The 27,378-nt window shown below is 42.7% G+C and overlaps 3 protein-coding genes and 1 long non-coding RNA gene across 7 annotated transcripts in view; 2 read left to right on the top strand and 2 right to left on the bottom strand.

The window, feature by feature from the left end:
* Positions 1-12,274, bottom strand: part of LOC129755964 (probable chitinase 2) — a 31,210-nt gene extending 18,936 nt beyond the window's left edge. For 2 of the 4 annotated variants that reach the window (XM_055752688.1, XM_055752685.1), the window contains exons 1-2: positions 12,074-12,274; positions 1,021-1,737 (exon numbers count right to left, since the gene is read on the bottom strand). In XM_055752688.1, the coding sequence (XP_055608663.1) occupies positions 1,021-1,075 (55 nt within the window). In that variant the 5' untranslated portion in view covers positions 1,076-1,737; positions 12,074-12,274. The remainder of the gene's footprint in view (positions 1-1,020; positions 1,738-12,073) is intronic. The other 2 variants (XM_055752686.1, XM_055752687.1) reach the window with 2 other exon arrangements.
* On the top strand, positions 1,933-2,605 carry LOC129755965 (uncharacterized). The gene is made up of 5 exons (XR_008739359.1): positions 1,933-2,060; positions 2,122-2,253; positions 2,311-2,368; positions 2,427-2,506; positions 2,566-2,605. It is a non-coding gene; the product is annotated as an uncharacterized LOC129755965 (long non-coding RNA).
* On the top strand, positions 9,790-11,563 carry LOC129752287 (uncharacterized). The gene is made up of 4 exons (XM_055748074.1): positions 9,790-10,069; positions 11,041-11,135; positions 11,193-11,388; positions 11,448-11,563. The coding sequence occupies exons 1-4, from the start codon at positions 9,790-9,792 to the stop codon at positions 11,561-11,563; spliced, it is 687 nt and encodes a 228-aa protein (XP_055604049.1).
* Positions 12,275-18,488: 6,214 nt separating the features above from the next.
* LOC129754033 (DDB1- and CUL4-associated factor 8) lies at positions 18,489-22,192 on the bottom strand. The gene is made up of 8 exons (XM_055749888.1): positions 21,563-22,192; positions 20,898-21,234; positions 20,585-20,832; positions 20,135-20,522; positions 19,735-20,061; positions 19,524-19,669; positions 19,216-19,459; positions 18,489-19,151 (listed from the first exon to the last, which is right to left on the bottom strand). The coding sequence occupies exons 1-8, from the start codon at positions 21,814-21,816 to the stop codon at positions 18,828-18,830; spliced, it is 2,268 nt and encodes a 755-aa protein (XP_055605863.1). The 5' UTR covers positions 21,817-22,192; the 3' UTR covers positions 18,489-18,827.
* Positions 22,193-27,378: the final 5,186 nt, after the last annotated feature.

Raw genomic sequence — 27,378 nt, 5'->3', positions numbered from 1 at the left:
GATTCAGAATTCAGAATTCAGATTCAGAATTCTGATTCAGAATTCAGATTCAGAATTCAGATTCAGAATTCAGATTCAGAATTCAGATTCAGAATTCAGATTCAGAATTCAGATTCAGAATTCAGATTCAGAATTCAGATTCAGAATTCAGATTCAGAATTCAGATTCAGAATTCAGATTCAGAATTCAGATTCAGAATTCAGATTCAGAATTCAGATTCAGAATTCAGATTCAGAATTCAGATTCAGAATTCAGATTCAGAATTCAGATTCAGAATTCAGATTCAGAATTCAGATTCAGAATTCAGATTCAGAATTCAGATTCATAATTCAGATTCAGAATTCAAATTCAGAATTCAGATTCATATTCAGAATTCAGAATTCATATTCAAAATTCAGAATTCATATTCAAAATTCAGAATTCAGATTCAGAATTCAGACTCAGGATTATGAAATTTTATACACAGATTGAAATTTAGAAGAAATGAAATATGGTGATAATGTAGAATTTATTTAGAAACATTCTCATCACACATCAAATTTTTGTTCAGGGCCTTCCTACTAGCTATTATGAAGTGGTAGAAAAAGAGCATCTATCACCACACTACCTCCTGTTGCCCAGCTACTTTTTGTGTTGATTTCCATCGACTTGGTCTTTCCGACATTGACTTTGAGATTTGAGACCTGCTGCCTTGTAGCTTTCGTCGTCGAGTTTACTTTGCATCTCTTGTTGACTTTGGGCGAGCAAAAAAATATCGTCAGCATGGTGTAAGAAGAAAATAATTATTTGGCTTAAAAGGAAGGGAGATTGAAGCTTTCTCCTTCCTTTTTGCTCCAGCTAGATCATTAAATTTAGCCCAAAGTGATTTCGGAACTATTTCCGATAATAAATTTCACATGTATTTAAGATTAAATTAATTTGCTTTTTATTTTGGCCATGCCACTTTGTTCAAACATTAGAGCAGGAAATTCCTCCCACTAAATATTAGCAATATTGAAACAAGTCGTAATGGGCACTCACATTTGGCCTCCAGGCCTTTCCGGAATGGCGTCGAACGTGCAGCAAGAGCGCTCATCTTCCTGGTTACAAGCGGTCATCACTGGACCACACAATGGCAAACGCGCGTGGGTGGCTCTGAGCAGAGCTGGTTGACTCCCACGCTTCGATGTCGGGATGATAGGGAAGAATTTGCTCCCGGAAACTGGAGATGCACCCTACGACATGCGCACGACAAACTTGGTTTTCTGGTTCCGCTCGTCTGGCTCGTCGGTCCAGTTCCTTTCTGGGCTTGCGGATCCGGATCTGGTTCGGCTCTTGGATCCAGTTCTTTCCGGTCGTCTCGATCTTCCCGCGGTGTTCGAAACTGCCAATTCTCCTCCACCCAGCTTTCATCGGTTTGAGCACCGATCGTACAATCCCAGCGCCCTCGGACTCCTTTGTCCCGATCCCTCAGCAAACTCGTGCCCACGACCTTGGCACTTCCGGCTGCTTTGAGCTCGAGCTCCTCGATATTCGCTCCGGCTTGTTTGCCGCACCTTCCGGCCACCCTGTGTTGCGTGCCAAGAAGATTCAACGAAAAAGTTCGGACCACTAAATAAATCGCCGAAAAGGATAAAAAAGAGAAAGAAAAGAAAAGAGGAAAGAAAGAAAAAGCCAGGGGCTTTCTTGATGCTTCTTCCTTTTTTTTAAGTCCTCTTCCTTCGACGGTGGTTTTCTCACCACGAGTTTTTCTCGTGACTGTTGGGTTGAAGGAGAGGATTTGGTTACGTTGTAGCATTATAATTAAGTTTGTCTAGCTATTTTGTTCTGAGCGTGTAGTGATTGAGTCAAAAATAGACCAAAGATGAGTGTATAGAAGTAAGAGTGTAACCATAACTGTCAAACGCGCACATGGGAAAACAACAATCAACAAATCAAAACAACAGCAACCAAAGAAGAAAATTTGGATTTCGATTCGTCATCGCAGTGAAAGCATTATTACTGAAAATCCGCCATCTGCTCACATCCCAGAGTCGCTGCCAGAATTGAAGGAGGAAATATCCGTATTGTTCGTCAATAAGGTGAGATAAAGTGGATCAGCTTTGTTGGACTGGATAAATCAAACGTTTCTTCGACTCGCAGGCAGCGGATAAATAAGTGCTCCCCGGGTGGTCAGTAGAAACGGAAACCGAGCGAGGTAGCGAAGGTAGCAGCAATCCGTCGTCACCGATTCCAGTAGAAAGCTGTGGAGGACTTGCAATTGCTGCTGCTAAGGTGAGATGAAAATTGCCCTGCGAGTAACGGTATAACGGAGTGTGGTATTGTTTACAGACGGAATCCGAGTCTCCTATTGCCAGATTAGCCGGAAGGACATACAACCAAAGCTCAGGTAAAACAACATTCGTCCTTCGAGAATTATCCTCTCTAAACCCAGCATTTTGCCGTAGATTGCTGAAGACTTTGGTGGCGAAGGGCAAAGAGGAAAAGAAGGAGAAAGAAACCTTCACAGCCTCGAGACAAGGCAAAGGTGAGTCTAACCATAAAAACCCCTCCTATACTCAGTAAAGTAGCTGCTCGTTATTGTAGTGTCGGGTGCCCAGCAAACCACATTACGGACGGTAGCCATAAATTTAGTGAAATTACCAACGGCCCCATTGGGTGAGTGCCTTATTATCGTACTGCATGAGCCAATCTTAAAGTAGCGATGAATTTTAATAGGGTCGTTTTTGGGAGCTAAGAAAATCGCTTTTCGGGACTCGATTTTCGCCATCTTGGTTTTGCGAGTCCCGTTTTTGCGAAAGTAAGCTGCGGACGTGGGTAGAGCCAGCCGGAAGTCGTCGGAAGTGCTCCGGGCAGCTGCGGTACGCCCGTCGGAGCAGTGCAGCCAGGCAGGGTTGCCAGTAATCCAGATACGACTGTGATATAAGAAAGAAGCTGTGATACACCTGTGCCGTCCAAGCAGCTGTAATATGATTGTTGTGCGTTTGATGTTAGAGTAGGAAAACGGGCCCGTGAGTAGTAATAATGTAAGCTAGCATAAGTTTTGAAAATGTCGTGTATTAGTAAATGATTATAATTGCTACAAGTTTTGGGTTTTGAGTGTTTGTGTTTTGGGTTGTAGTTAGCCGTGCAGCACACACTGAAAGTCAGTGGTGCTCAATCTGTTTCATTGGCGCCCAACACAAAAACCCATTAGTTTATACTACCGTATACGTTTAATATTTGTTGTTTTGGTGATTTATGCTTAGTTTTGTGATTTTGTGGATTTGGTTTTTCAATTTTTTTTCCAACTGCCACATTTTAATTTAATTTTATTATAGATAAGCATAATTATTTTAAGTTCAGCATGGATTTCACTCATTTATCAGATGAGGAAATCTCCTATGAGCTTGCCTTGCGTCATGTAGTCAATGTTGGGCTCACGACGCATAGAGCAAAAGTGCTCAAATTAAAATCTGTAGTGCAAGAGGATAATTCAAGAAATGTAAGACACTTAGATTCCAATCATGTCATGACTCCAACAAATAATCTGGAAAATTGCCAGCGTAATATTGACAGTATTCAACGACAAATTGATTCGGCAAAATCGACAGCTAACACGGAGATACTAAAAGCCTTATACTCGCGTCTGTTGCATTACAAATCTCGTTTGTCAATCATTGTTCCGCCAGATTTCTTAGCGGAAGCTTTATCAGCACTTAGCATGCTAGTGAATGATTTATTGAAGGATCTCAATCATGTGCTTAATCCAGTGTTGCCGGTGCAAACAAGTGCAGTGAACACAGAGTTGGAGGAAACTCGCTTGAATGAAGCTGAAGGTGGCTTTTCTGCAGCGTTGTCAACAGGATCGGGTCAGACGCCTACTCCACCAGGGTTTCACTTCAGTGAGGCGATCCAGCAACATCCAGGAGAATTCCAACAGCAAATACATCCGCAAGTTTCCGGTGAATTATTCCAGGCGAAGCAATTGCAGACGCTATTGGATCAGCAGCGAGAGCAGATTCATATGGAGCTAAAAAAGCACGAGAATTTGAAGCTGCAGCAACAAGAAATCAATCGATTCGGATTGGCTCAAGCCACCCAACCACCTATATCGGCAGTTCAACAACAGCAACAACAAGATTTGCTGGAGCAACAGCAGCAACTGATAAGGCAGCTACGAATCAGGAATCAACAGTTGGAGCAAGCGAATCAACAACTTCAAAGACAAACAATGCAACAACAACAGCAGGCACCATATCGTGAGGAACCCGTTCGTCGCATTCCAAAGGGAATCCACAACTGGCCTTTCAAATTTCGTGGACAGCAGGATACAACATCTTTGAACGTTTTTCTTGATAGAGTTGAGGCCTTTGCTTCCTCTGAAAACTTAGACCAAGAAACTCTCCTCGCGAATATAAAGCATCTGCTTGAAAAAACCGCTCAGGATTGGTACACCCGTGCATTCGTCGAAGGGCGACTGACGTCGTGGGAAGAATTCAAACGGGAGATACGCAAGGAGTTTCTGCCAGGCAGTTACTCGCAAATTCTTCGGCTGGAAGCGTCCTATCGTTTCCAAGGGCAAAACGAATCATTTGCGGATTTTCATCGTGATATCTCCATGCTATTTCGCTTCATCACTCCGCCGATCTCGGAAGAAGACAAAATCTTTATAATGAAGAAGAACATGTGTGTGGATTATGCCATCATTGTAGCAGCAGCAAATCCAACATCCGTAGCTGAGCTTGTTAAAATATGCTCCAGTTATGACGACACACGTAGACTTCTGAACTGCCAACGGAAAATCCCATTCCCGCACAACAGCTTGTTGGAACCGAGTTTCGCCACCCCGTCACTACAACAGCGAACAGGTATAGCGTCGACCAATCAGCGATACAGCCGGGTCAACGTAGTAGAAGAAGATGACAGCAGAAGTGTCACCGAGGCGGTACAGCAACCAGAAAGCGAAGACCTGCTAGCAAAAATAGAGGAACTTGAACAGCAAGTATGTGCATTTAAGATGCAGTTGAATAAGCAACGTCGAGAAGCACCATCGATGGGGCCAAGAGCACCGCAACAGGCAAGACCTTTTCAACGACAGCAAGAGCACCAATTTAATCCTCAGCGTAGACAAGAAGCTGGTTATCAACATTTCGCAGTGCAGCCCCCAGAGAGCGCAACTTACCGAACACAATCCAATGAGCCGATCGCACACCAACAGAGACAATTTCCGGGAAGATTCTCACAGTTACCAACACAACAAGAAGATCGACAAAACGCCGCTGAATCTCTACCACAACAACAACCTACAGTGTCAGGACCTTTGTTGAAGGTTTGCTGGAACTGCGACGAGGAGGGTCATCGTTTCATGGACTGTTCGAGACCACAGGCTATTCTGTTTTGCTATCGATGTGGCAGAAAAGGCTATTCACTACGCAGCTGTTTCACTTGTCGTACAGATTCGGGAAACCCGCTAGCGGAGAATCGGCAATAGAGGGAAACAGTTCTCCGTGCTTTAATAATCCCTCCAACGTATTTGACTTTCATTATCTGCATTCAATCGTCATCAAAACCGGAACAGATAATCGACCACATGCGCAAATCAAGATCCGGAACAGGGAGTTAACCGCACTCTTAGATAGTGGAGCTACTTGCTCTTTATTGGGAGGCAAGATGACAGGAATTGTGCAAGAACTCAACTTGGTGGAAGAACCTATAAAAGGAGGTATAAGAACAGCAGATGGTACAAAACACGCAGTCGAAGGTTTCGTCAGATTGCCAATAGAATACAACAACCGAAAGGACACTCTACCACTTTTGGTTATCCCCAGCATTCCTGATTGCATAATTCTAGGCATGAACTTTTGGGAAAAGTTTGGAGTAAAGGCCATTTGCTGCATGGCCGATCAGATAAACGACGAACAGGAAAAGGAACCAATGAAACTTCTATCAGCAGAACAAAAACTCCAATTGGACGTAGTCGTCGACAGTTTTCCAGTAGCAACACAAAACAGCCTAGGAAGGACGAGCTTGTACGAACACCGCATTGATGTGGGAAAGGCAGTTCCAAAAAAGCAACGTTACTACACAATGTCGCCATATGTTCTCAACGAAATAAACAAGGAGATAGACAGGATGTTAGAGCTGGACGTGATCGAGGAGGCACGATTCTCACCATGGAACAACCCCTTGGTGGCCGTAAAAAAGAAAACTGGAAACTACAGAGTATGCTTGGACGCCCGTTATCTGAATTCCATAATGGTGAACGAGGGATATCCAATACCGCAAATCTCGGCGATCATAAACAACCTCGGAGACTGTAGCTACATATCATCGCTAGATTTAAAGGATGCCTTTTGGCAGCTGCCTCTGGAGGAAAACTCGCGTCCACTCACGGCTTTCACGGTGCCACAGCGAGGGCATTTCCAATTTAAAGTCGTTCCGTTCGGTTTGTGCACAGCAAGTCAGGCGTTATCGAGGATAATGACCTATTTATTTGCAGATCTGGAGCCTAAAGTATTCTGCTATCTGGATGACATAATTATTTGCTCAAGAACATTCGAAGAACATATACTGATGCTCAAAGAAGTGGCAAGCCGCTTGAAAAAAGCTAATTTAACAATTTCGGCAGAAAAATCAAAATTCTGCAGAGCAGAGCTGAAATACCTGGGTTTTGTTTTGAACGAAGCAGGATGGAACGTAGACGAGGAGAAGATCAGCTGTATTTTGAAGTTCCCAACACCAACAACACGTAAGGAGGTACAACGCTTTCTCGGATTGTGCAACTGGTACCGCCGTTTCATTGCAGATTTTTCCAAAATTGCTGCACCTCTAACGGAGCTTACAAAAACAAAGATCAGGTTCAAATGGAACGCTGGAGCAGAACAAGCATTCGCAACACTAAAACAGGCTCTCACATCAGCTCCGGTATTAGCAATGCCAGACTATAATAAACCGTTTGCTATAGCATGTGACGCCAGTGACATTGCTATTGGAGCAGTTCTAACGCAGGAAGTAGATGGACAAGAACATCCGATATGCTATTTCTCACAAAAGCTTTCGTCTTCGGAGCGGAAATATTCAGTCACCGAACGAGAATGTTTAGCTGTAATAAGGGCTATTGAAAAATTCAGGGGATTCATTGAAGGGACAAAATTTACAGTATTCTGTGACCATGCTGCCCTGAGTTACCTTAGGTCGCTGAAAAACCCTACAGCTCTCATGAGCCGTTGGTTGCTGCGTTTGAATGCATTTGACTTCGACATCAAATACCGCAAAGGAACAATCAATGTGGTCCCTGATGCGCTGTCCAGAATTGTCCCAGAGGACGTTTTTGTTGTGACTACAGAAGCAGATTCATGGTACACGCAATTGAAGGAGCAGGTGAAGCAAAACCCAAGCAACTTTCCCGACTTCAAGCTGATCAACAATGAGCTGTACAAAAACTGCAAATGTAAGGATGAGATTGGAACGGTCACGCACAAATGGAAGAAGATTGTTCCAAAGCACGAGAGGTTGGAGATGATCCGAAGGTTCCACGACTCAACATCATCGGCACATTTGGGATTCATGAAGACTATCCACAAACTGCAAACCTTCTTTTACTGGCCGAAGATGGCGGAGGATGTAGCAGCTTACATCAGGACATGCGATACATGCAAGGCATCTAAAGCAGCGAACACGGCGATGATGCCAACCATGGGAGCAGCGAAACCGGCACGATTACCATGGGAACTGATCTCGGTTGATTTTGTTGGTCCGTTAACAAGATCGAAGGCGGGAAACACAGTCATGTTGGTCATAGTAGACTGGGTGACCAAATACATTATAGTTCATCCCATGCGCGCTGCAGACTCCGTTAAGATGGTAGACTTTCTGGAAAAAGAGGTGTTTCTGAAATTCTCGAAACCACGTATAATCCTATCAGACAACGGTAAGCAATTCCTGTCGACAGCGTTTAAAGGTCTTTTAGCGAGACACCGGATCACACACATGGCTACAGCTTACTACTGTCCAATGGTGAACAACGCCGAACGAGTGAACAGGGTTCTTATAACTTGTATTAGGGCGTTAATTGAAGAAGACCACCGAGACTGGGACGCCAACCTATCAGCTATTACGGCAGCTATAAACAGTGCCAAACACGAAGTCACTGGTATAAGTCCGCATTGCGCTAACTTTGGAAGAGATTTGCTGCTCCATACGGATCTGTATACGCAGCAACACATCAACACACCAAAGGACCCCAAAGTGGCACAGGAAGTGCGTTTATCAACTATTCGGCGCATACACGAATTCATCCAACAACGAATAAAAAACAATCACTTGAAATCGAAACAGCGGTATGACTTCAACAAAAAACCGGCTCCTTTCAATGTAGGAGATCTAGTATGGCGTCGCAACTTCACTCTCTCATCGAAGGCAGATCACATCAACCGGAAACTAGATCCCAAGTTTGTACCGGCAATCGTGAGGAAAATACTGGGCACCAACCTATACGAATTGGAAGACGTCCAGTCAGGAAAGCAGGGTCGGTATCATGCCAAGGACATGAAAGCCGACTAGAGTCAATTCAAGCTATGTAAGCAGTTGCTGACAACACACACACAAAATACGACATTGAGACGGCTGATGGACCTACATACACACATTGAAACCTCGCCTCCAATCCTATCGGACCACGACAACACGTTCCTGACGCCGAACTAGCGTTGAATTGCGCTTGGGATATTGGAATGCTGGAAATCCTGGAAAGTACAGCAGCTCCAAACACCACGTCGCTGCAGTCAAAGGGATTGTCAGGACAACATCAAGAACCCCGCGGATTACAGTTTTGCGCAGAAGTTGTGCGGAGTAGACTTCATGACGGCCGCTACTACCATATCGACTCTCTGCCGCAAACTACCAATACCGCCATGTTCCAGCTATGACGCAGATCAACCACCATTTGTGAACCACTACGCTCAATGCGCTAAAAACACCGTTAGCCGATCGGGAAAAATCGTGCCACCATCGAGGGCATTTAGCAGGATCATCGCTCGCTATCTCCTCGAATTATCACAGCTATGACGACAGGCTAGGCCTGTGAACGACTGCGTTATCGCCGAAAACACCGTTGCCGATCGGGACAAATCGAGCCATCGTCAAGCGCAGCGAGCAACAACACCTTTCACTACCTCCTCGCTTGACGACTATACAGCTACGTCCATCACCAAGGGTGATCAACAAAGAGATCTTCTTAGACTCAGCAAACACGTACAGCGTCAATCACCACACTACACCGAACGTGACAGTATGCCCGACTAGAGCATTGGTTAACGCCTTCGCAAGCGGATAGAGCTCATCCGCAGCGACAGTGCGGAATTCACGCTGCAAATCTGCTCCCCGAGCGACAGCAGTAATTTCCTCGACATGGACAACACATACTGAAGCAGTACGGAGTGTGCAGGTATCGTCTGGACAGGCTCCTCAGTAAATGGAGGTCAAAAACAGGACCATGCAGACCGAGAATACCCGGAAATGACTCCTCAGCGCCAAGGCGCTTCCCGTTCACGAACCGAGAAAAATCGTACTCTGTGGGCTGGACGCAGTTCACAGAGAGTTTCGAATAGAGACAGCGTTGGTTTGTCAAAGCTAGGCGAATCAATGCATCACCGATATAGACACCTTTCTACCCGCAAGGCCTCCCGCGGGCTAGCCGTTAGTCAGGGCGAGAGAAACTGACCGTGTTCATGCTAAACGCAAACACGCCGTTACTGGAACGTGACAAACCAGCAAGAAGCTCTCTTGAGCGCGATCCGTTAGTCAGGGCGAGAGAAACTGACCGTGTACATGCCTCGCGCTGTCACGCCGTTACTGGAACGTGACAAACCAGCAAATCCAGCTATGCACGCAGAAACACGACTGCCAACAACGGATGACCACTCCACGAAAATCCGGACAGACAGACCGTTTGCCGATCGGAACAAATCGAGCCGCGGAGAGCAACATCTGGACAACAGCACCATTAAACCAGCTATGAGCTACACCAGCTACGAAGATAACACCAAAATACAACCTTGGAACAAAACAACAAACCGTACTAATCTGGAATGGTGTCACTACATACGAGGTGAATCCAGTGTTCGAACCACATGCTGAACTAGTCCTAATTTTAGGGGGAGTAGCATAAACGGGGTCGTCAAGAAAACCCTCCATTCAAAAGCAACGCGATCTGGAGGCGCGGTATAACCTCCATTCGGGCTCTTGGCGATCAGGGAACTAAATTCTCCCTTTCCACGGATTTGCTGCTTTTCCCTCCTTTTATATCACCATATTTTTTAACCTCTTTTTAATTTTTATATTTGTTCAATGTTTTGTGTTTTTGAGCAAATTCGTAATGTTTAAGCTACTGTTTTGTGTTTGTAACCGTAGCGGAGGCAAGAATTTGAAAGCTGGTACAGGAACGGTCAGAGACGATTTGCCAAGACTCGTTGGCGTTCGGTCAAGTCTTCCAGAAGTCGCTGGAGTAGTATTTTCGATTTGGGCCTTTAAGTTTCGATCTGGCAAGCATTGTTGTGGCTTGCGAAGTTTCGTGGTTGCCTTAGGGTGGCCAGACCGATGTCTCTGATCGTTGCCTAGGTATAGAGGTTTTTGAATTTTTCATGAATCGTTGTCTCCGATTCATGAAAAATTCTTCCGTTGCGGTAGTGTATGTAGCATTATAATTAAGTTTGTCTAGCTATTTTGTTCTGAGCGTGTAGTGATTGAGTCAAAAATAGACCAAAGATGAGTGTATAGAAGTAAGAGTGTAACCATAACTGTCAAACGCGCACATGGGAAAACAACAATCAACAAATCAAAACAACAGCAACCAAAGAAGAAAATTTGGATTTCGATTCGTCATCGCAGTGAAAGCATTATTACTGAAAATCCGCCATCTGCTCACATCCCAGAGTCGCTGCCAGAATTGAAGGAGGAAATATCCGTATTGTTCGTCAATAAGGTGAGATAAAGTGGATCAGCTTTGTTGGACTGGATAAATCAAACGTTTCTTCGACTCGCAGGCAGCGGATAAATAAGTGCTCCCCGGGTGGTCAGTAGAAACGGAAACCGAGCGAGGTAGCGAAGGTAGCAGCAATCCGTCGTCACCGATTCCAGTAGAAAGCTGTGGAGGACTTGCAATTGCTGCTGCTAAGGTGAGATGAAAATTGCCCTGCGAGTAACGGTATAACGGAGTGTGGTATTGTTTACAGACGGAATCCGAGTCTCCTATTGCCAGATTAGCCGGAAGGACATACAACCAAAGCTCAGGTAAAACAACATTCGTCCTTCGAGAATTATCCTCTCTAAACCCAGCATTTTGCCGTAGATTGCTGAAGACTTTGGTGGCGAAGGGCAAAGAGGAAAAGAAGGAGAAAGAAACCTTCACAGCCTCGAGACAAGGCAAAGGTGAGTCTAACCATAAAAACCCCTCCTATACTCAGTAAAGTAGCTGCTCGTTATTGTAGTGTCGGGTGCCCAGCAAACCACATTACGGACGGTAGCCATAAATTTAGCGAAATTACCAACGGCCCCATTGGGTGAGTGCCTTATTATCGTACTGCATGAGCCAATCTTAAAGTAGCGATGAATTTTAATAGGGTCGTTTTTGGGAGCTAAGAAAATCGCTTTTCGGGACTCGATTTTCGCCATCTTGGTTTTGCGAGTCCCGTTTTTGCGAAAGTAAGCTGCGGACGTGGGTAGAGCCAGCCGGAAGTCGTCGGAAGTGCTCCGGGCAGCTGCGGTACGCCCGTCGGAGCAGTGCAGCCAGGCAGGGTTGCCAGTAATCCAGATACGACTGTGATATAAGAAAGAAGCTGTGATACACCTGTGCCGTCCAAGCAGCTGTAATATGATTGTTGTGCGTTTGATGTTAGAGTAGGAAAACGGGCCCGTGAGTAGTAATAATGTAAGCTAGCATAAGTTTTGAAAATGTCGTGTATTAGTAAATGATTATAATTGCTACAAGTTTTGGGTTTTGAGTGTTTGTGTTTTGGGTTGTAGTTAGCCGTGCAGCACACACTGAAAGTCAGTGGTGCTCAATCTGTTTCAACGTTTTCTGCCGTAAACCCAACAAAACAATCGGTTTACTCACCGGTAACGTTACGTGCCGCTGCTTTCTCTCGAGCGCCGTTTTTTTGTCGCCTGTTTTGCCGTTATTCAACCGCGGTGCGGCAATTTTTTATACCGGCGTCAACGATGATTTGCCGTTGCTGAACACGGATAGTGTTTTGCCGCTTTTCCGTTCCCGCGACCGTTTTTTGGCGGATTTTTTTCCGGCTTCTCGGCAGCACGCATGGTCTTCTTCTTCTTCTTCTTTTCTGATTGTGGATTGTTTAAATCCACGGTTGGATCGGTATCAGTGACCATATATCCAGCGGTGTTCTTTTTCGTCTAACGGTAGTTTTAGTGATCGGACAGAGTTCCCTATAAGGGTTTTTTTTCCTCTTGTTTCTAGTTCCTAGTAGTAGCTAGTAGTTTCATAGGTTTATTTTTGTGCTTTTTATGAATTCAACAATCTCTTTTAGTAGCAATGTATTTTTAGTCTTGAGTAGTTCTGCAATATTATTAAATTTACATTCATCAAAGTTAAATTTTGAGCGGATGTCATTATATTGGTGGCAAAATAGAATGATGTGTTCGGCAGTTTCTGGTTGATTGCATTTTTCGCAAAGTGGGCTGTCCTCCAGTTTCATCTTGTGGAGCCAATATTTACTAAAATCGTGTCCTGCCATTAGGCGGTTGAGGGTTCGAGTTTCAGTGTTGGTGAAATCCAAATTGTGGTACCAAGGGCGTTCGCAGAATTGTGGTTGTATATCGTAAAACTTCAGTCCCTTTGAGAGTTCTGAAGCGTATCGTTTGTACCAATCGTTTGTAAGGGTAAGCATTAATTTTTGGAAATGGAGGTAGCAGTCTTTTAGTAAGATTGGGTTTGATAGTGTTTCGACATCATTCGATTCTGTTCCTTTTCTAGCCAGTTCGTCGGCAATATCGTTCCCAGGAAGGTCGATATGGCTCGGGATCCATTGAATATGGATGTTCAGTTGATTGCATGATTTTAAGATATCGTCAATGATCTTAGATCGAATTGTTCTATTACAGTTGTTTTGGAGAAGCGTACAAGATGATAGCGAATCCGTTAGTATCACTGATTTTTGAAATTCTGTCTTTCGTATTTCGTCTGTTGCGATTTTGATTGCTATCAGCTCAGCTGTCATAATAGAAGTCTCCCGGTAAAGAGCTAGAGATATTTTCCGTTTCATGGTTTCTAGGTAGACCCCAATTCCACATTTGTTGTTAATTTTTGAGGCGTCTGTATAAATTCGATGAAATTGAATGTATCGACTGTTGAGTATTCCTAAAACCTTCTGCTTTAAAACTCGAGTGTTAGTGTTAATTTTAGAACAATGGATTCCTATTCCTGTCGAAATGTTTACATCAATAGCTTGAGTTCGGATGACATGACTTATATCTCTGAAAGTGTCCTGATGTTCTAAGTACAGCTTCTCCATGTAGCTAAGTTTTTTATGGTCACCTTGAAAATCCGAAATTAGTTCGAGTTGTTTGAAGATAGGGTTTCTATAGTAAACAGCTCTGGCGGTTTCTTTGCATGTTATGTAATCATTTCTTACCTGCCAAGGCTCTTGGCCAGCTATGGCTAGCAATGTGTTCCGGGGAGTAGTTTTACTGCAACCCGTTGATTTGCGCATAGCGTCATTGAGGATGACTTGTATTTTTTCCTTGTTAGTTTTGCTTGTATTGCCAACTATTGATGCTCCATAATCGATTTTACTCCGTAGTAGTGCGTTCGAGACCAACGTCATGGTTTGAGGGTGGGCTCCCCCACGAATTCCACAAATTACCTTCAACATTCTTATTCGTTCCTGAATTTGCTGTATGGTTTGTTTCGTGTGAATCCCAAAAGTCAAGGTTCGATCGATGTGTATACCCAAGTATTTGTGACTCTTGACCACTTCGACGGGAGTGTTATTTATTTGAATATCGATTGTTCGATTACCTCTATGAATTAGCATTGTTTTCGTCTTTGTAGGATTTATTTGAAAATTCCGTGTTTGAGCTTTTGATACAAATTTTGAAATCAAAACTTGAGTTTTTCGTTCGACTGCTTCGAACGATGTTCCTCTCGTTATAAGAGCAAAGTCGTCGGCAAATTGCAAGAGTACTCCGTCGTCCTCTTCTTTCTCAATGAAGTGTAGGTCAGAGGTGTAAATATTAAATAGAGTCGGTGACAATACATCACCTTGGGGTAACCCATTACTGATGATTCGCGTAACTTGACTTTGACCAACTTTCATAGACAGCTTTCTGTTTCGTAAGAAAGAGCCCACCCATACTACAACTTCCGGTGGAAATCTTTGTCTTCCCATTATAATTTCCAGGAGTTCTGTTTTAATAGCATTAAATGCATTCGTTAGGTCGATGAAGGTTATAGCTGTTATGAAATTCTTTCTTTTGTTTTCTTTTACAATATTGATCAGGTAATTGGCACATGTTGTAGTTGACACATTCTTCCTAAAGCCAAAGGATTTTTTCTGGGAGTGTGTTGTTAGTGTTTATGTGAGTGTGGAGTTTCTCTAATACTGCACTGTTCACCACTTTGGTCAGTGTAGGAACCAGTGATATTGGACGTTTCCCTTCGATCCCAGATTGGTCTTTACCTTGTTTCGGTATTGCAATGACTTTGATTTCTTTCAACTTGTGGGTTAGAGATCCTGCTATGAACATCTTGTTGAGTTCCTCTATAATCACATCTCTGACCGAATTACTCAAGTGCTTTAACATACCGTACGTAATTCCATCGTTAGACGGAGCCGATCTGCTTTTTTTTCGTTGAAGAATTCTATTCCAGTTTTCAGTGTTTATAAGATTATATTGACAAGTTGGACCGTGTGACAGTGGAGCGTCGATGTCAACATCGTTGCTACCGAAGTGTAAATACATAAAACCTTCTGCCATACCAAAATCTTCCTGTACAGGGTTGGTGACCTTTCGTTTTTTGTTGCTACCTGATATCCTATTCACTTTGTCCCAAAGTGCTTTGGAACTTAAGTGAGGATCAATGCTTGATGCGAAATCTTCTATGTTTTTTCTAATCGCTTCTTTTTTCGCTCTAATGAAAATTGCTCTATTCCTTTTAACTTCGATAGCATTTTCTATCGTGCTTTGCAGATTGAACTTTCTCAACGCTTCTGATTTATTTTGCCATGCTTCTTCGACCTGTTGGTCCCACCAAATTTTGGGGACGCGTTTACTTTTTTTCCTATTATGTTTAACACTCTCTTGGATTTTGGTTTTAAGATCTTCTATTCCTGCGACCTCCCAACTATGCCAGGCTGAGATATCTTCGAATATCTGTTGATAGTTCGTGAAAACGCGAACGTCATTAGTCTTATCACTAGCTACCTCCATTTCTATTAATAAATGTTGGCTGCATCCTATTGTCTGAGGAAGTAATTTCCAATCAACATCGTTGAAAAGGTTAGCCGAACATAACGATATGTCGATGGCTGTCGATCTTCTACCTGCTTCTAAGGGTACAAAGGTTTTTCCGCCTGTATTTGTTAGTACTAAGTTTGAATTGTTTATGGCACTCAGTAGGATTGAACCTTTCACGTCGGACCTATCATCCCCCCAAGCTGGGTGATGACAGTTTACATCTCCGCCTACTATTACTCTCGAATAACGATCTAGTTGTAGGAAGATTGACTGTATATTTGTTTCGAATTCATTCCTATCTATGTGTGGAGCTACGTATATAGCTGCAACTATTAAGTCGTACTTAGTAATCTTGACGGCTGCGAATTGAATAAGATCAGAGTTGATGGTAATAGAAATGTTCACGTAGTTGAGCGAGTGGTTCAAAAGTATTCCGACTCCACCGTAATTATCATTTCTTGATACTAAAACTCTGTGATACCCAGATATGTTATATTCCCTGTTGTTTTCTTCACCTTGTTTGCTCCATGTTTCTGATATTAGTGCCACATCATAAGAATTTCCCGAAAGAACTCTATGGATTTCTTCTTTATTTTTGCTTAAACTTTGAATGTTAGATTGTAGGATTTTCATAATAATATTGCTTTTAATTACATTGCTTACTGTTGATGAATTCTAAGCTACTAGGGTTAATCTTACCTCTGTCGATCATGTTAGAGACGAAATTCGAAAAATGTTCCCGTTGACTTGGTGCTTCGATATCTAGTTTCTGCTGCTTGTTGGATGATGGTGTTGATGTTCCTTCTCCTGGCGACGTGATACTGGATGTTTTATTTGGTTGAACGTTCCTCATACTTGCCTTAAACCTCTCTGTATCTGAACTCCTGTATTTATTAAAGAGCGCTACACCATTGGTTTGTTTGTTAGCCTGTTTCTGTTTGTCTCCGAACACCAACACCGAGTTACTGATGACCGATGTACCTGGATTTTCTGCTTCTCTTTTTCTACGGATAGTTCCTCGAGCTGTACTCCGCTGCTGGTACTTTCCTGCTGTCATACTGGCAAAGGACTCTTTAGGTGTCGGATCTTGCGATGACTCTACCAGTGCTTCGTAATAATTTTGAGTTTTAATCGGGAATTGTTCGAGTACTTCAGTCGTCGTCAAGTTGGTGCGTGCCAAAATAGCCTGTATATTGTTTTGCCGGGTTCTTTCAGCGCATTTTGGATCTGTTGTAGCATGATCAGCGCGGCAATGTAAACATTTTACTTCTTGGTTACAGTTTTTATACTCCTCTGAACTAAGATGAACTTTCGCACATTTTTGACACCTTTTTTTTCCTTTGCAGTTTTCGGTCCGATGATTGTAGCGTAAGCAGTTCATGCAAATGACTGTCTTCCGATAAAAAGCACGCACGGAGACCGAGCAATGGAAGAGTTTAATCGATACAGGTAATTTATTCCCCCTAAACAGAACGCTAACACGTTGTGTAGGTTCTTTGTCTTCGTCAACCCAGCGGGTCAGGCGTTGCACTTTCATAATAGGGTACTCACATTGTATGCCGTCCATAATATCTTCCTCTGTTATATCGAGAGGGACTCCGGAAATGACCCCGGACACCGCAATAAGATGTTGGGGAATGTAGGCTCGATAATTATTTTCAATGAGCATCTTGTCATTCGTGAGACGGTTAGCTATCTGATAATTATTCATATATACCATTACCTTGTATCGTCCGATGTTTTTAAGATCTAAAACATGTGATTTATATAAAATCATTTTTCGCAAAACGTTCGCAAGAGCTAATTTATTGATCTGTTCGCCAGTTTTCTCAATGTTCTCTACCATCACCCTAAAGGGACCTTGCTCGCCAGCTTCGTATTGGTAGTTGGTTTTTTCTTTCTTCTTCGATGTTGCTCCATTTTCTCCACCTGTTCTCCTTCCGGTTGCTGCTTTTGAGTTGAGTTGGTCCATTTCTTGGTCGTCATCGTTTGGGTCCGCCATTTTAATAACGATAGATTTTCATTTTTCACTCTAACCTCACTTCTTTCTTCTAACTTTCACTTGCGTCTCTATCGCCGAAGTGGCGTAAGAACCAAGAAAAACACTCTAATCCGCTTTAAAATCACTCCGCACTATATCCGCAAAACTCCGTACACGTCCGATTGTCCAATAACACCGATAAAATTAATTTTTTTGATTTCACTCGTTCGAAATACGAAAGCACGCGTTATCGACTCAACGACTTCCAACCGAATGGCACGCATGGTCGACGTCAGCACAAGGAAAAGAACAAACACACTCCTCAGCGGAAATGCTTTCGCTGTTGACAGCTTGGTTTTGCTTGAAGCTTCTTTTTCTCGAACGATTTTCTTGGATTTTTGAGCAACAACATGCAGGGGGTTCAGTTTCAGTCAATTTCAGCTACTTTGGTGCACGGAAGGAAATTTATGTCGACTTTTTCTTAGTTTTTCATTTGCTTTGAAATTATTTAATCTTTTATTTTACATGTATTCCGAATTGGTTTGGACAGTGTCAAATAAACCAAGTTTTAAATTAGAACGTTACAATGGTCAAGGTCGTTCAGTTGCTCCATTGTCGAAGGATTCCAGGCAAACCTCGGTTCTGTCTACATACCATCGATTCAGTCAATATATCATCCGTTACGATGAGAAAGAGTAGCCAGCGGTCATAAGATACATCTATGTCTCACTCCAGCAGCCTGGTTATAAAAAAAAAACAGTTCCAGCTGATTTAGAATGCTGCTAGTAGAAGTAAATCAAAGAAGATTGGGACTGCGATGATAAATCACAGATTGAGACTCCTATACCTAGTTGATTGAGACTTCTTCTTGACATTCTGATGGAAAACGGTTACTGCGGATTTAGACTTCTGCCGATAAAAAAATTGAAAAAAATCCATTAAAAAATCGACCCCGTTTAAACAGGAAGATGTAATATTTTTCACGGTTACAGTTTTTTTTTTGCAGTTGAATAAAAGCTGTAAAAGTTAATCTTCCGGTGAAACCTTTCGAACAAACCAGTTGAACCAGATGTCATTTTAAATTTTTTGTTATTTATTTTTTGATATATTATCCCCTACAGATAATTACCTACAAGGCCAAAAGTTAAAGTAACGTATTGTAATCAAACAGAAAATGATAATAAGCGCTGCTAAGACAATAAAAAATAAAATAAAAAATAGCCTATCCTTTTGAATTATAAAGTTAAAGGACCCGCTATCAGATCGCTTTTAAAAATTCTTCTTTTAAACAACTTCGATATTCCAAAACGATTCAGAAATAGCATCACAAAGTTTTGCTCGACAGTGGAGCATTTTTCTTGTTTCCTTCAACGGCCAGTTATCACACTTCGAAAAATACATCGCCTGCCAGTTAGGATGGATTACATTGCAGTATCATCCGATCATCGTCGTCATCGTTTCCAGCTTCGCGTCTTCGGGTTCTGCGTGCAGGAGCTGCTGCTGCGGCTGATGCTGCGGCTGCACCACCGGCAGCTCCCGCCGCTGGATTATCGCCATCTGATGATCCATCATCGAGGCCCAGCCGCTGCCGACCGTTACGAAAACCTTGACTGAACAGCAGAAAGTCTAGGATGTGTCCCTCGCTTAGTGAATGACATCGACGGACCCGGCGGATTCGCAGATTTCGTTTGACACATTTCTCCAGGGACTCCCGTGCATAGTGAGGAACTTCGTGCTGAGAAATGGGGTAGTGGAATAATAAATTTTTAGTAGACTTAAATTACTTTCTATTTATTTACCTCATCATCTCCTCCCTTGGGTACCCAAATTTTTATATCAGAATCCAGTCCTGAGGTAGCCAATATGGGGAACTCCGGGTGGGGTTCCAAACAATTAACGACCCCGGCATCATCGCCCTTCATCCAATTGACTATTATTTCGCTTTCTTTATCCCAGATGAATATATTTCCGCAATCACTTCCACTGACCACATATTCGGAATTGGGGCCGAAGAAGTTAACCCCTTTAATGGTTTTAACATTGCTGGGCGGGATAAATAGTATTAAAATGGATACAACACAACAGCTAATCATATGTTGTCACTTACCAATGGCCGCTATACCTGTGAAGGTACTTTCCAGTCTCATGGTGAACATTGTCAAAAAGGAAGACATCCTCTTCACTGTAGCTGGCAAGAATCTCGCTACCGGAATTGTTGTACACGGCACAGGTCACAGTAATGTACTGCTTTTTCTATAATACAAATTAATGAACCAATTTCTAAAAGCAAAGGTACCGATGTCTTCCCAAAAACTCACATTATTTATATGGGCCGCATAGAACTGCTTCAATAATTTTGATGACTGGCGACGGTCGTACACCCGAACGGATTCATCGTTACCGGACACGCAAAACTCATGATCGAACGGATGAGTAGCGATGCTGTACAAGCGGCGCTTAACGTTGGTAATTTTCTTACCCACGTTATCCCGCAGATCGTAACTTTTTACCACGCCATCCTCGCATGCCGTTAGAAACTCGTACGGAGACCGAGCCGGGATTGCTATCTTGTGGATCGGTTGCGTTTGCTTGAACAGCATGGTACGCTTAACCGAACCCGATGGACAAACGCGGTTGTGGATGACCTGCAACGACGAATATGATTAGATTACGCGAAAGGTTCTTTGAAGCAAGAGCCGAAGTACGTTGGAAACCTACCTGCCCATCCCTGCCCGTAGAAACGATTTCGATTTCATTTTTGTAACCACTGGCTTCGATGAATTTGGTCTGAAAAACATTAGACTTGTGGCCGCTGACGATGGTTTTGACTAATTTGTTTGTCTGCCAGTTCCAGAGGTTGATATCGAGGTCGTCGGATCCACTAGCCAGCAGTGTTCCGGCAATGTTAAAGTTGAGACTGTTGACACACCCGTCGTGTTTTTCCAGGCAGTGCAGCTTCGTTAGTCGTTCCACCACGTACTTGGAACCGTAAGAGTGAAACTGAAATTGATTCGAATTGTAACCTGCACCGCCAACAGATTTTCTAGTTCGATATGATAGCCCTTGTGAGCGCATCTGTAGTTCCCGAAGCCAATTCCAATTGTTTCTGCAATACAAATGAATATGTTTAAATATAGCATATTTAGGAATTCTATTGATTAGTCTTACTTAAGGTTAGCTGTTTGCATAAAAGGAAGAGTCGATACGTCGATAGATTCGGCTGGCGTTCCCTCAGCAACGTTCTCATATAAGCTATCGTCGTCGTCGTCGTCATCGTCATCATCATTTGAAACCATCGGCGAAGAGTCTGAGTCATCTGAATCGGCGGATGAAGTCTCCGAGCTGCTTTCGTTGTCATCGTCATCGTTATTATCGTCATTGCTAGCCTCCTCGTTCGCATCACTCCTGGCATCGGTCTAAATGAAATAAAAATCATAGATAAGAACTTTTGAAACAATTACTCAAATCTTTCATCTCTCACTTCCTGATTAATAGTATCAACCAATCTTCGGATAAGCATACCCGCCACCTGGTCAGCCTGATGAGCGATCGAGTCTTCGTCCTGTTCATCTGAGGCAGATGAATCGGACCGCAAACGATAGTTTCTGCCACGGAAACGGTTTCTACGCCTCACAGGAAGTTCGTCAGCCTCGTCGTTTGCAGCTGGAGCTGCTAATAGTGCCGCTTCGGCAGGACGATCAGAGACATCATTCTGTGATGCATCTACTGCCGCTCCGGAGCTGCTAGATGCATCTACTTTGCTATTATTGGAGCTGTTTTCTGTATTGAAAGCTTCGTTCGGACTTTCATTCGATTTACTGCAAGTAAAGAAACGTGTTTTATTGATAGTAATTCGAGTTCTAGCTTTTATACACTTATGTGTAATGTTGATTCAACATAAACATGCATGTTTGTAATGTTTATCGATCTATGCTTATAGTTTTTTTTTTTCATTCAGATATAAAGTCTTGAGACTTATAAAAAAAACAGTCATTTTGGCTCAAGAACTTACAGATATTTGTTCTGGTTTGAGGGTAAATTATTATATTCTTGTTGCTAAGGTTTTTCATCTTCATCTTCTTACTCAAGAAATTTCATAAAAGAAAATTAATCATGCAAAACAACCAGTGAAAATAGAGAACATACCACGCTTCCTGCTGTTCATTTTCATCAGTAACAGCCGAGTCTTGGTCCATCGACATCAACTGCGGACGGTCTTTTCTTCCCGATGATGAAGATGATGATGTTGAAGGTTCTCCACCAAAGCAATCCATGTCCTGACTATTGGTATCCAGGTTGGATAGTTCATTGGAAAGTTTTGACTTCTTCGACAGATGACGAATTTCATCGCCATCCATGCTGCTGCTGCTGCTGCTGATGTTGGATTCATCGCGATCCATGTTTCGTTTCCGAGATTCCGGATTTTTTTAATTATTCTTAAACCGTATAGAATAAATTTTTATCGCAGAGAGGGAGACCAAATTAGCAGACGTCTTCCATATTTTTTTCCATTTCTATCGAGTGCAGTTGCACATCAAAGAAAAAAAACAAAACGTCGAAATTTGCTTCGATCTTCTCTAGTTCTTCGTGGATCAAACGGAATGCAGCGTAGTTTTCTGCGATAGGAGTTGAGTGAAGCAGTCACTTTACTGTATTTGCAACTAGAGTTAATCCACTACTTTAGCTAAAATACTTTTTTTGGACCAAACTTTTCAATTTTCCGATTTTGACTTTTACCTTTACTCGACGCACTTGTTTTCGTCACCTTTAAAATATTATCGGGCGAAACATTTGAAAGAGATGTGTGCCCACACATTTGATGGAATACTTTTGTGAAAGTTTTTCACGAAAAGATTCTCAGAGATTTTCTAAACGAAACCTATAAACTCAAATTTAACAAAAAAAAATAGGCGTGGAATTTTAGATTAGTATTACGTACTTTGAGTTTTATAATTAAAATATTTAAATGATTCAAATAGAACTCACTGTTTGAGATTGATTTCTTAATTAATTAACAAATTGTTTTATTAAGGCATTTTACTTATAAAGTTTTTACTTGCCGGGAGTATTTTTCTGTTTTTTTTTATTTCTTTTTTTTTTTTTTGTAAATTCTTTATTTGAAACGGCTCATACCTCTAGGCTTTAAGGAGCCAAACTCGTTTTGCATTTTTACAATTGGTATGCTTAGCTTAACACTTGTTTAGAAGAGAAAGAAGGATAGAAAGGGAAATATGAAAATAAAAAGAATTACAGCTGAAGATCAATAGCTTTGAGGAAAAGATATATTTCGAACATGTAGTCCAAATCCATCACAGCTAACACATCCCTCACTGGAACGTCAGGTAGTTTTCCTCGGGCCCGAAGGGAATCTATGAAATTCGCTCTGGCGACAAGGTGGTCCTCACACGACCAAACAATATGCTCGATGTCTTGGTATCCTAGGCCGCAATCGCATAAATTGCTGCCAGCAATATTTATACGATAGAGTACCGCATTCAAGGAATAATGATTGGACATGAGACGGGAAAATAAACGAATAAAATCCCGACTCAGATTCAATCTATCAAACCAGGGTTTAAGGCTTACCTTTGGGATAATCGAGTGGAGCCACCGACCCAACTCATCCTCGTACCATCTGCGCTGCCAGTTGACAAGAGAGTTTCTCCGAGCCAAGAAGTAGAATTCGTTGAATACGATTTCACGCTGGTAAATGTTGCCTTCCATCGCACCCACCTTTGCAAGGGAATCTGCCCTCTCATTGCCTACTATTGAGCAATGTGAGGGGACCCAGACAAAGGTGATGAAAGAGCAACGTCTTGATAATGTCGTCAATATATCTCGTATCTTTTCGAGGAAGTACGGCGTGAACTTTCCAGAGGTCTTATAGATCGGATCGCTTCAACAGAGCTGAGGCTATCAGTTATAATATAGTAGTGTTCAACTGGTCGTGATGCGATACTATCCAGAGCGCAATGAATAGCAGCTAACTCTGCGATGTACACAGAACATGGTGACTGAAGACTGTATGAGGCGCTGAAGATTTCGTTGAACACTCCGAATCCTGTTGTTTCCTCTATAAGTGATCCATCGGTAAAGTACATTTTATCAGCATCGACGTGTCTATATTTAGCTTCGAAAATTCTTGGAATCAAAAGTGAACGGTGCGTGTCCGGGATTCCACGGATTTCCTGCTGCATAGACAAATCAAACTGGACAGAAGAATGGTCGTAGTCTGGGCTACAAACACGAGTTGGAGAATACGAAGAAGGATTTACCTGCATTGACATGAAGACATGGTATATAGACATAAATCTAGTTTGAAGATTTTGCTCAAGTAACCTTTCGAAATTCACAATCACCAATGGGTTCATGACCTCACACCTGATGAGGAACCGGAGTGAAAGTAAATTGAATCGATCTTTCAGGGGGAGTATTCCTGCCAAAACTTCAAGACTCATATTATGCGTTGAGGGCATACAGCCCAAAGCGATGCGGAGACAACGGTATTGGATACGCTCGAGTTTGATTATGTGAGATTTGGCAGCTGACTGAAAACAGAAGCTACCATATTCCATAACTGAAAGAATGGTCGTTCGGTACAATTTTATAAGATCTTCTGGATGGGCTCCCCACCAGGTGCCAGTGATTGAACGGAGAAAATTGATTCTTTGTTGGCATTTTCCTTTCAGATACTCAATGTGGGCTCTCCAGGTACATTTGGAATCAAACCAAACCCCAAGATACTTAAAACACCTCGATTGAGTGATCGTCCTGCCTAGGAGTTGAAGCCTAGGTTGAGCAGGTCTACGTTTCTTAGTGAAAACAACCATCTCCGTTTTCTCTGGAGAAAACTCAATCCCAAGCCCCAAAGCCCAGGAAGACAATCTGTCTAAAGTATCTTGTAAAGGTCTGTGCAGATGAGACTCAGTAGATCCTGTGACAGACACCACGCCGTCATCTGCAAGTTGTCTTAGAGTGCAGCCTTCAGAGAGACAGCTGTCGATGTCACTTACGTAAAAGTTGTACAAAAGTGGACTCAAACATGAACCCTGCGGGAGGCCCATGTAAGAGGTTCTTTTAACTGCAATAGCTCCGTGAGCAAAGTTCAAATGTTTCTCACATAGCAAGCTGTATAAGATGTTGTTCAATAGTGGAGGCAGACCCCGGGAGTGCAACTTGTCAGACAACACCTCTATTGAGACTGCATCAAAAGCTCCCTTTATGTCTAGAAACACTGAAGCCATTTGCTCACGTTTTGCGTACGCCATTTGTATCTCTGAAGACAGCAAAGCAAGACAATCGTTTGTTCCTTTGCCCCTTCGAAACCCAAATTGAGTATCTGAAAGGAGACCATTTGTTTCCACCCACTTATCCAATCGGAACAAAATCATTTTCTCCATCAATTTGCGGATACAAGACAACATCGCTATCGGGCGGTACGAATTCGGATCGGACGCAGGTTTCCCGGGCTTTTGGATAGCTATTACTTTCACTTGTCTCCACTCTTGGGGAACAATGTTATTCTCCAAGAATTGATTGAATAAATTTAACAAGCGAAATTTAGCGGCGTCCGGAAGGTTTTTCAACAAGTTAAATTTAATTTTATCAATTCCCGGAGCAGAATTGTTGCAAGAGAGGAGGGCAAGTGAGAATTCTACCATCGAAAAGCTGGAATCCAGACCACACCTATCTGGAGGCACATTCCGGATTATTTTTTGCACAGGTGTAGAATCTGGACAGACTTTCCGTGCGAAGTTAAAAATCCATCTTTGTGAATATTCCTCACTTTCATTCGTTGATGATCGATTACGCATGCTTCGTGCCACTTTCCATAAGGTGCTTAAGGATGTTTCTCGCGATAAACCACCCACAAAATTCCTCCAATACGCCTTTTTCTTCCCCTTGATTAATTTTTTGAACTGATTTTCAAGGGAAACGTATGCTTCAAAATGGACAAGAGTTCCATGTTTTCGAAATTCTTTAAATGCTGCTGATTTGTCCTTATAAAGCTTGGAACACTGGGGGTCCCACCATGGATTAGGAGGCCTTCGACGCACAGATGATTCTGGGATGGGTTTTGTTTGAGCGCAAACTGCACTATATCGTGTATCAAACAAGAGAGAAAGTGGTACTCTTCCAAAGGAGGTAAAACATGCATAGAGTCGATGGCTGTTAATATTTCGTCCGAGTACTTTTTCCAGTCGATGTGTCTTGTAAGGTCATATGTCATATTTATTGTGTTTGAAGAGTTGACCCCATTGGTGATTGTGATTTCGATAGGCAAGTGATCACTACCATTAGGATCATGGACCACCTTCCACTGGCAATCAAATGATAGTGAATTTGAGCAGAGCGAGAGGTCAATTGCACTTTGTCTTGCAGGAGGTTTAGGTACCCGTGTTTTTTCACCCGTGTTCAAAACTGTTAAATTGAAACTGTCGCAAATGTCATAGATAAGAGTAGAACGACTATCGTCAATTTGTTCTCCCCAGACAGTTCCATGTGAATTGAAGTCACCTAGGATCAACCTTGGCTCAGGAAGCACTGAGCACAGGTCTTCTAAGTGACTTCGATCCACTGCAACTCTCTGAGGCCAGTACAAACTGACAACACATAAGTCCTTACCTCTTATGGTTGTATGACAAGCAACGGCCTCAATTCCGCCCGATAAAGGAAGGTGAATTCTATAAAAAGAGTGGCACTTGTTGATCCCCAAAAGCACCCCTCCATAAGAATCGTCACGATCCAGACGGATGATATTAAAATCGTGGAAAGAGATGGTAGATTGAGAAGAAAGCCAAGTTTCGGACAACGCAAAAATATCGCAACTAGTTCTATGAAGTAAATAATTCAGTGAATCCAATTTTGGAATAAGACTACGACAATTCCACTGTAGAACAGTGATATCTCCGACCTCTCGGCGTAAATTAGCCATCGAGAGAGACAAACACTGAAAGGAGGGGCCAAGTTCGCATCAACTGCGTTAAAAATGTCTTTATTATAGGAAGCATTGCAATAACAATTCCTTTGATGGGTTCTGGTACGTTAAAACACGAGAAAATTCCGTTCAAGATGTCGGACAACTTAAAAATCCCAGATTGAGTAATAGATTCTGGCATTAGGTTAGCAGATGAGGTTTGCGATTCTCCCACAGTCGATGGTTTATTCTGTTGTGGAATTTTCCCGCGAAAGCCTGGAGGAACTTGTTTTTCATTTTCCGAAAACGATGAATTTTTCTCAACTCTTATTGAGGAGATAATCGTAGGAATTTTTGGAGGTATTTTGGGGGAAGGCACCTTTGCACGCTTCCGAGAGCCTCCTGCAGAGAGGACTGGATGAACCTCATCAGCCGTGTCTGTGTCCCCGGTGTCCTCATTATCAACTGGCAGCAATGAGAAAATATTGCTAGGTCGAGATTGGGTCGGTGGAGAGGCGCTCTTTAATATAGCGGCATAAGAACGTTTAGAACGCTCTTTTAAAGAGCGCCTCTGCTTATCCCAGCTACCTTTAAATGCCTCGCACGAGGAGATTTCATGGGGTGAGCCCCCGCAATAGACACATTTTTGCTCTATTGCCGAGCATGCTCCTTCCCCATGATTCTCCCCGCAACGAGAGCATCGCTGCTTATTGCAGCAATGAGATGCAGTGTGTCCCAACTTTATGCAATTTTTGCACTCCATTGGGCGAGGCACATAAAGGCGTACTGGAAGCCTTAAAATTCCGTCAATCAAGACGTAGTGAGGGAGGGCTGTTCCCGCGAAGGTAACTCGAATCGAGGCTGAAGGCGTATACTTTTTAACGCCATCAACGACGATGGCAGTCTTGAGTTGGCAACAATCCACGATTCCGACCGAAGTAGAATCGAGGCTCTTAAACTTGCCAACGCCGTGAGCCTTAACGTATTCAGCCTCCAGACTCGATTCGGTGATTACACCCTCGATTTCTACGTCTCGAGACGGAAT

This window comes from Uranotaenia lowii, chromosome 3, assembly GCF_029784155.1.
Source record: "Uranotaenia lowii strain MFRU-FL chromosome 3, ASM2978415v1, whole genome shotgun sequence".
Lineage (NCBI taxonomy): Eukaryota > Metazoa > Arthropoda > Insecta > Diptera > Culicidae > Uranotaenia > Uranotaenia lowii.
Note: the sequence above shows the minus strand (reverse complement) of the source record. Positions and strands in the feature narration are given on the sequence as shown.

Coding starts and splice junctions, on each gene's coding strand:
- LOC129752287 (XM_055748074.1), top strand. CDS start 9,790: ATGCCTCGCGCTGTCACGCCGTTACTGGAACGTGACAAACCAGCAAAT. Junction 11,136..11,192: donor TTGCAATTGCTGCTGCTAAG/GTGAGATGAAAA, acceptor TATTGTTTACAG/ACGGAATCCGAGTCTCCTAT. Junction 11,389..11,447: donor AGCCTCGAGACAAGGCAAAG/GTGAGTCTAACC, acceptor TCGTTATTGTAG/TGTCGGGTGCCCAGCAAACC.
- LOC129754033 (XM_055749888.1), bottom strand. CDS start 21,816: ATGGATCGCGATGAATCCAACATCAGCAGCAGCAGCAGCAGCATGGAT. Junction 20,833..20,897: donor TTGATACTATTAATCAGGAA/GTGAGAGATGAA, acceptor TATTTCATTTAG/ACCGATGCCAGGAGTGATGC. Junction 20,523..20,584: donor ATGCAAACAGCTAACCTTAA/GTAAGACTAATC, acceptor TTTGTATTGCAG/AAACAATTGGAATTGGCTTC.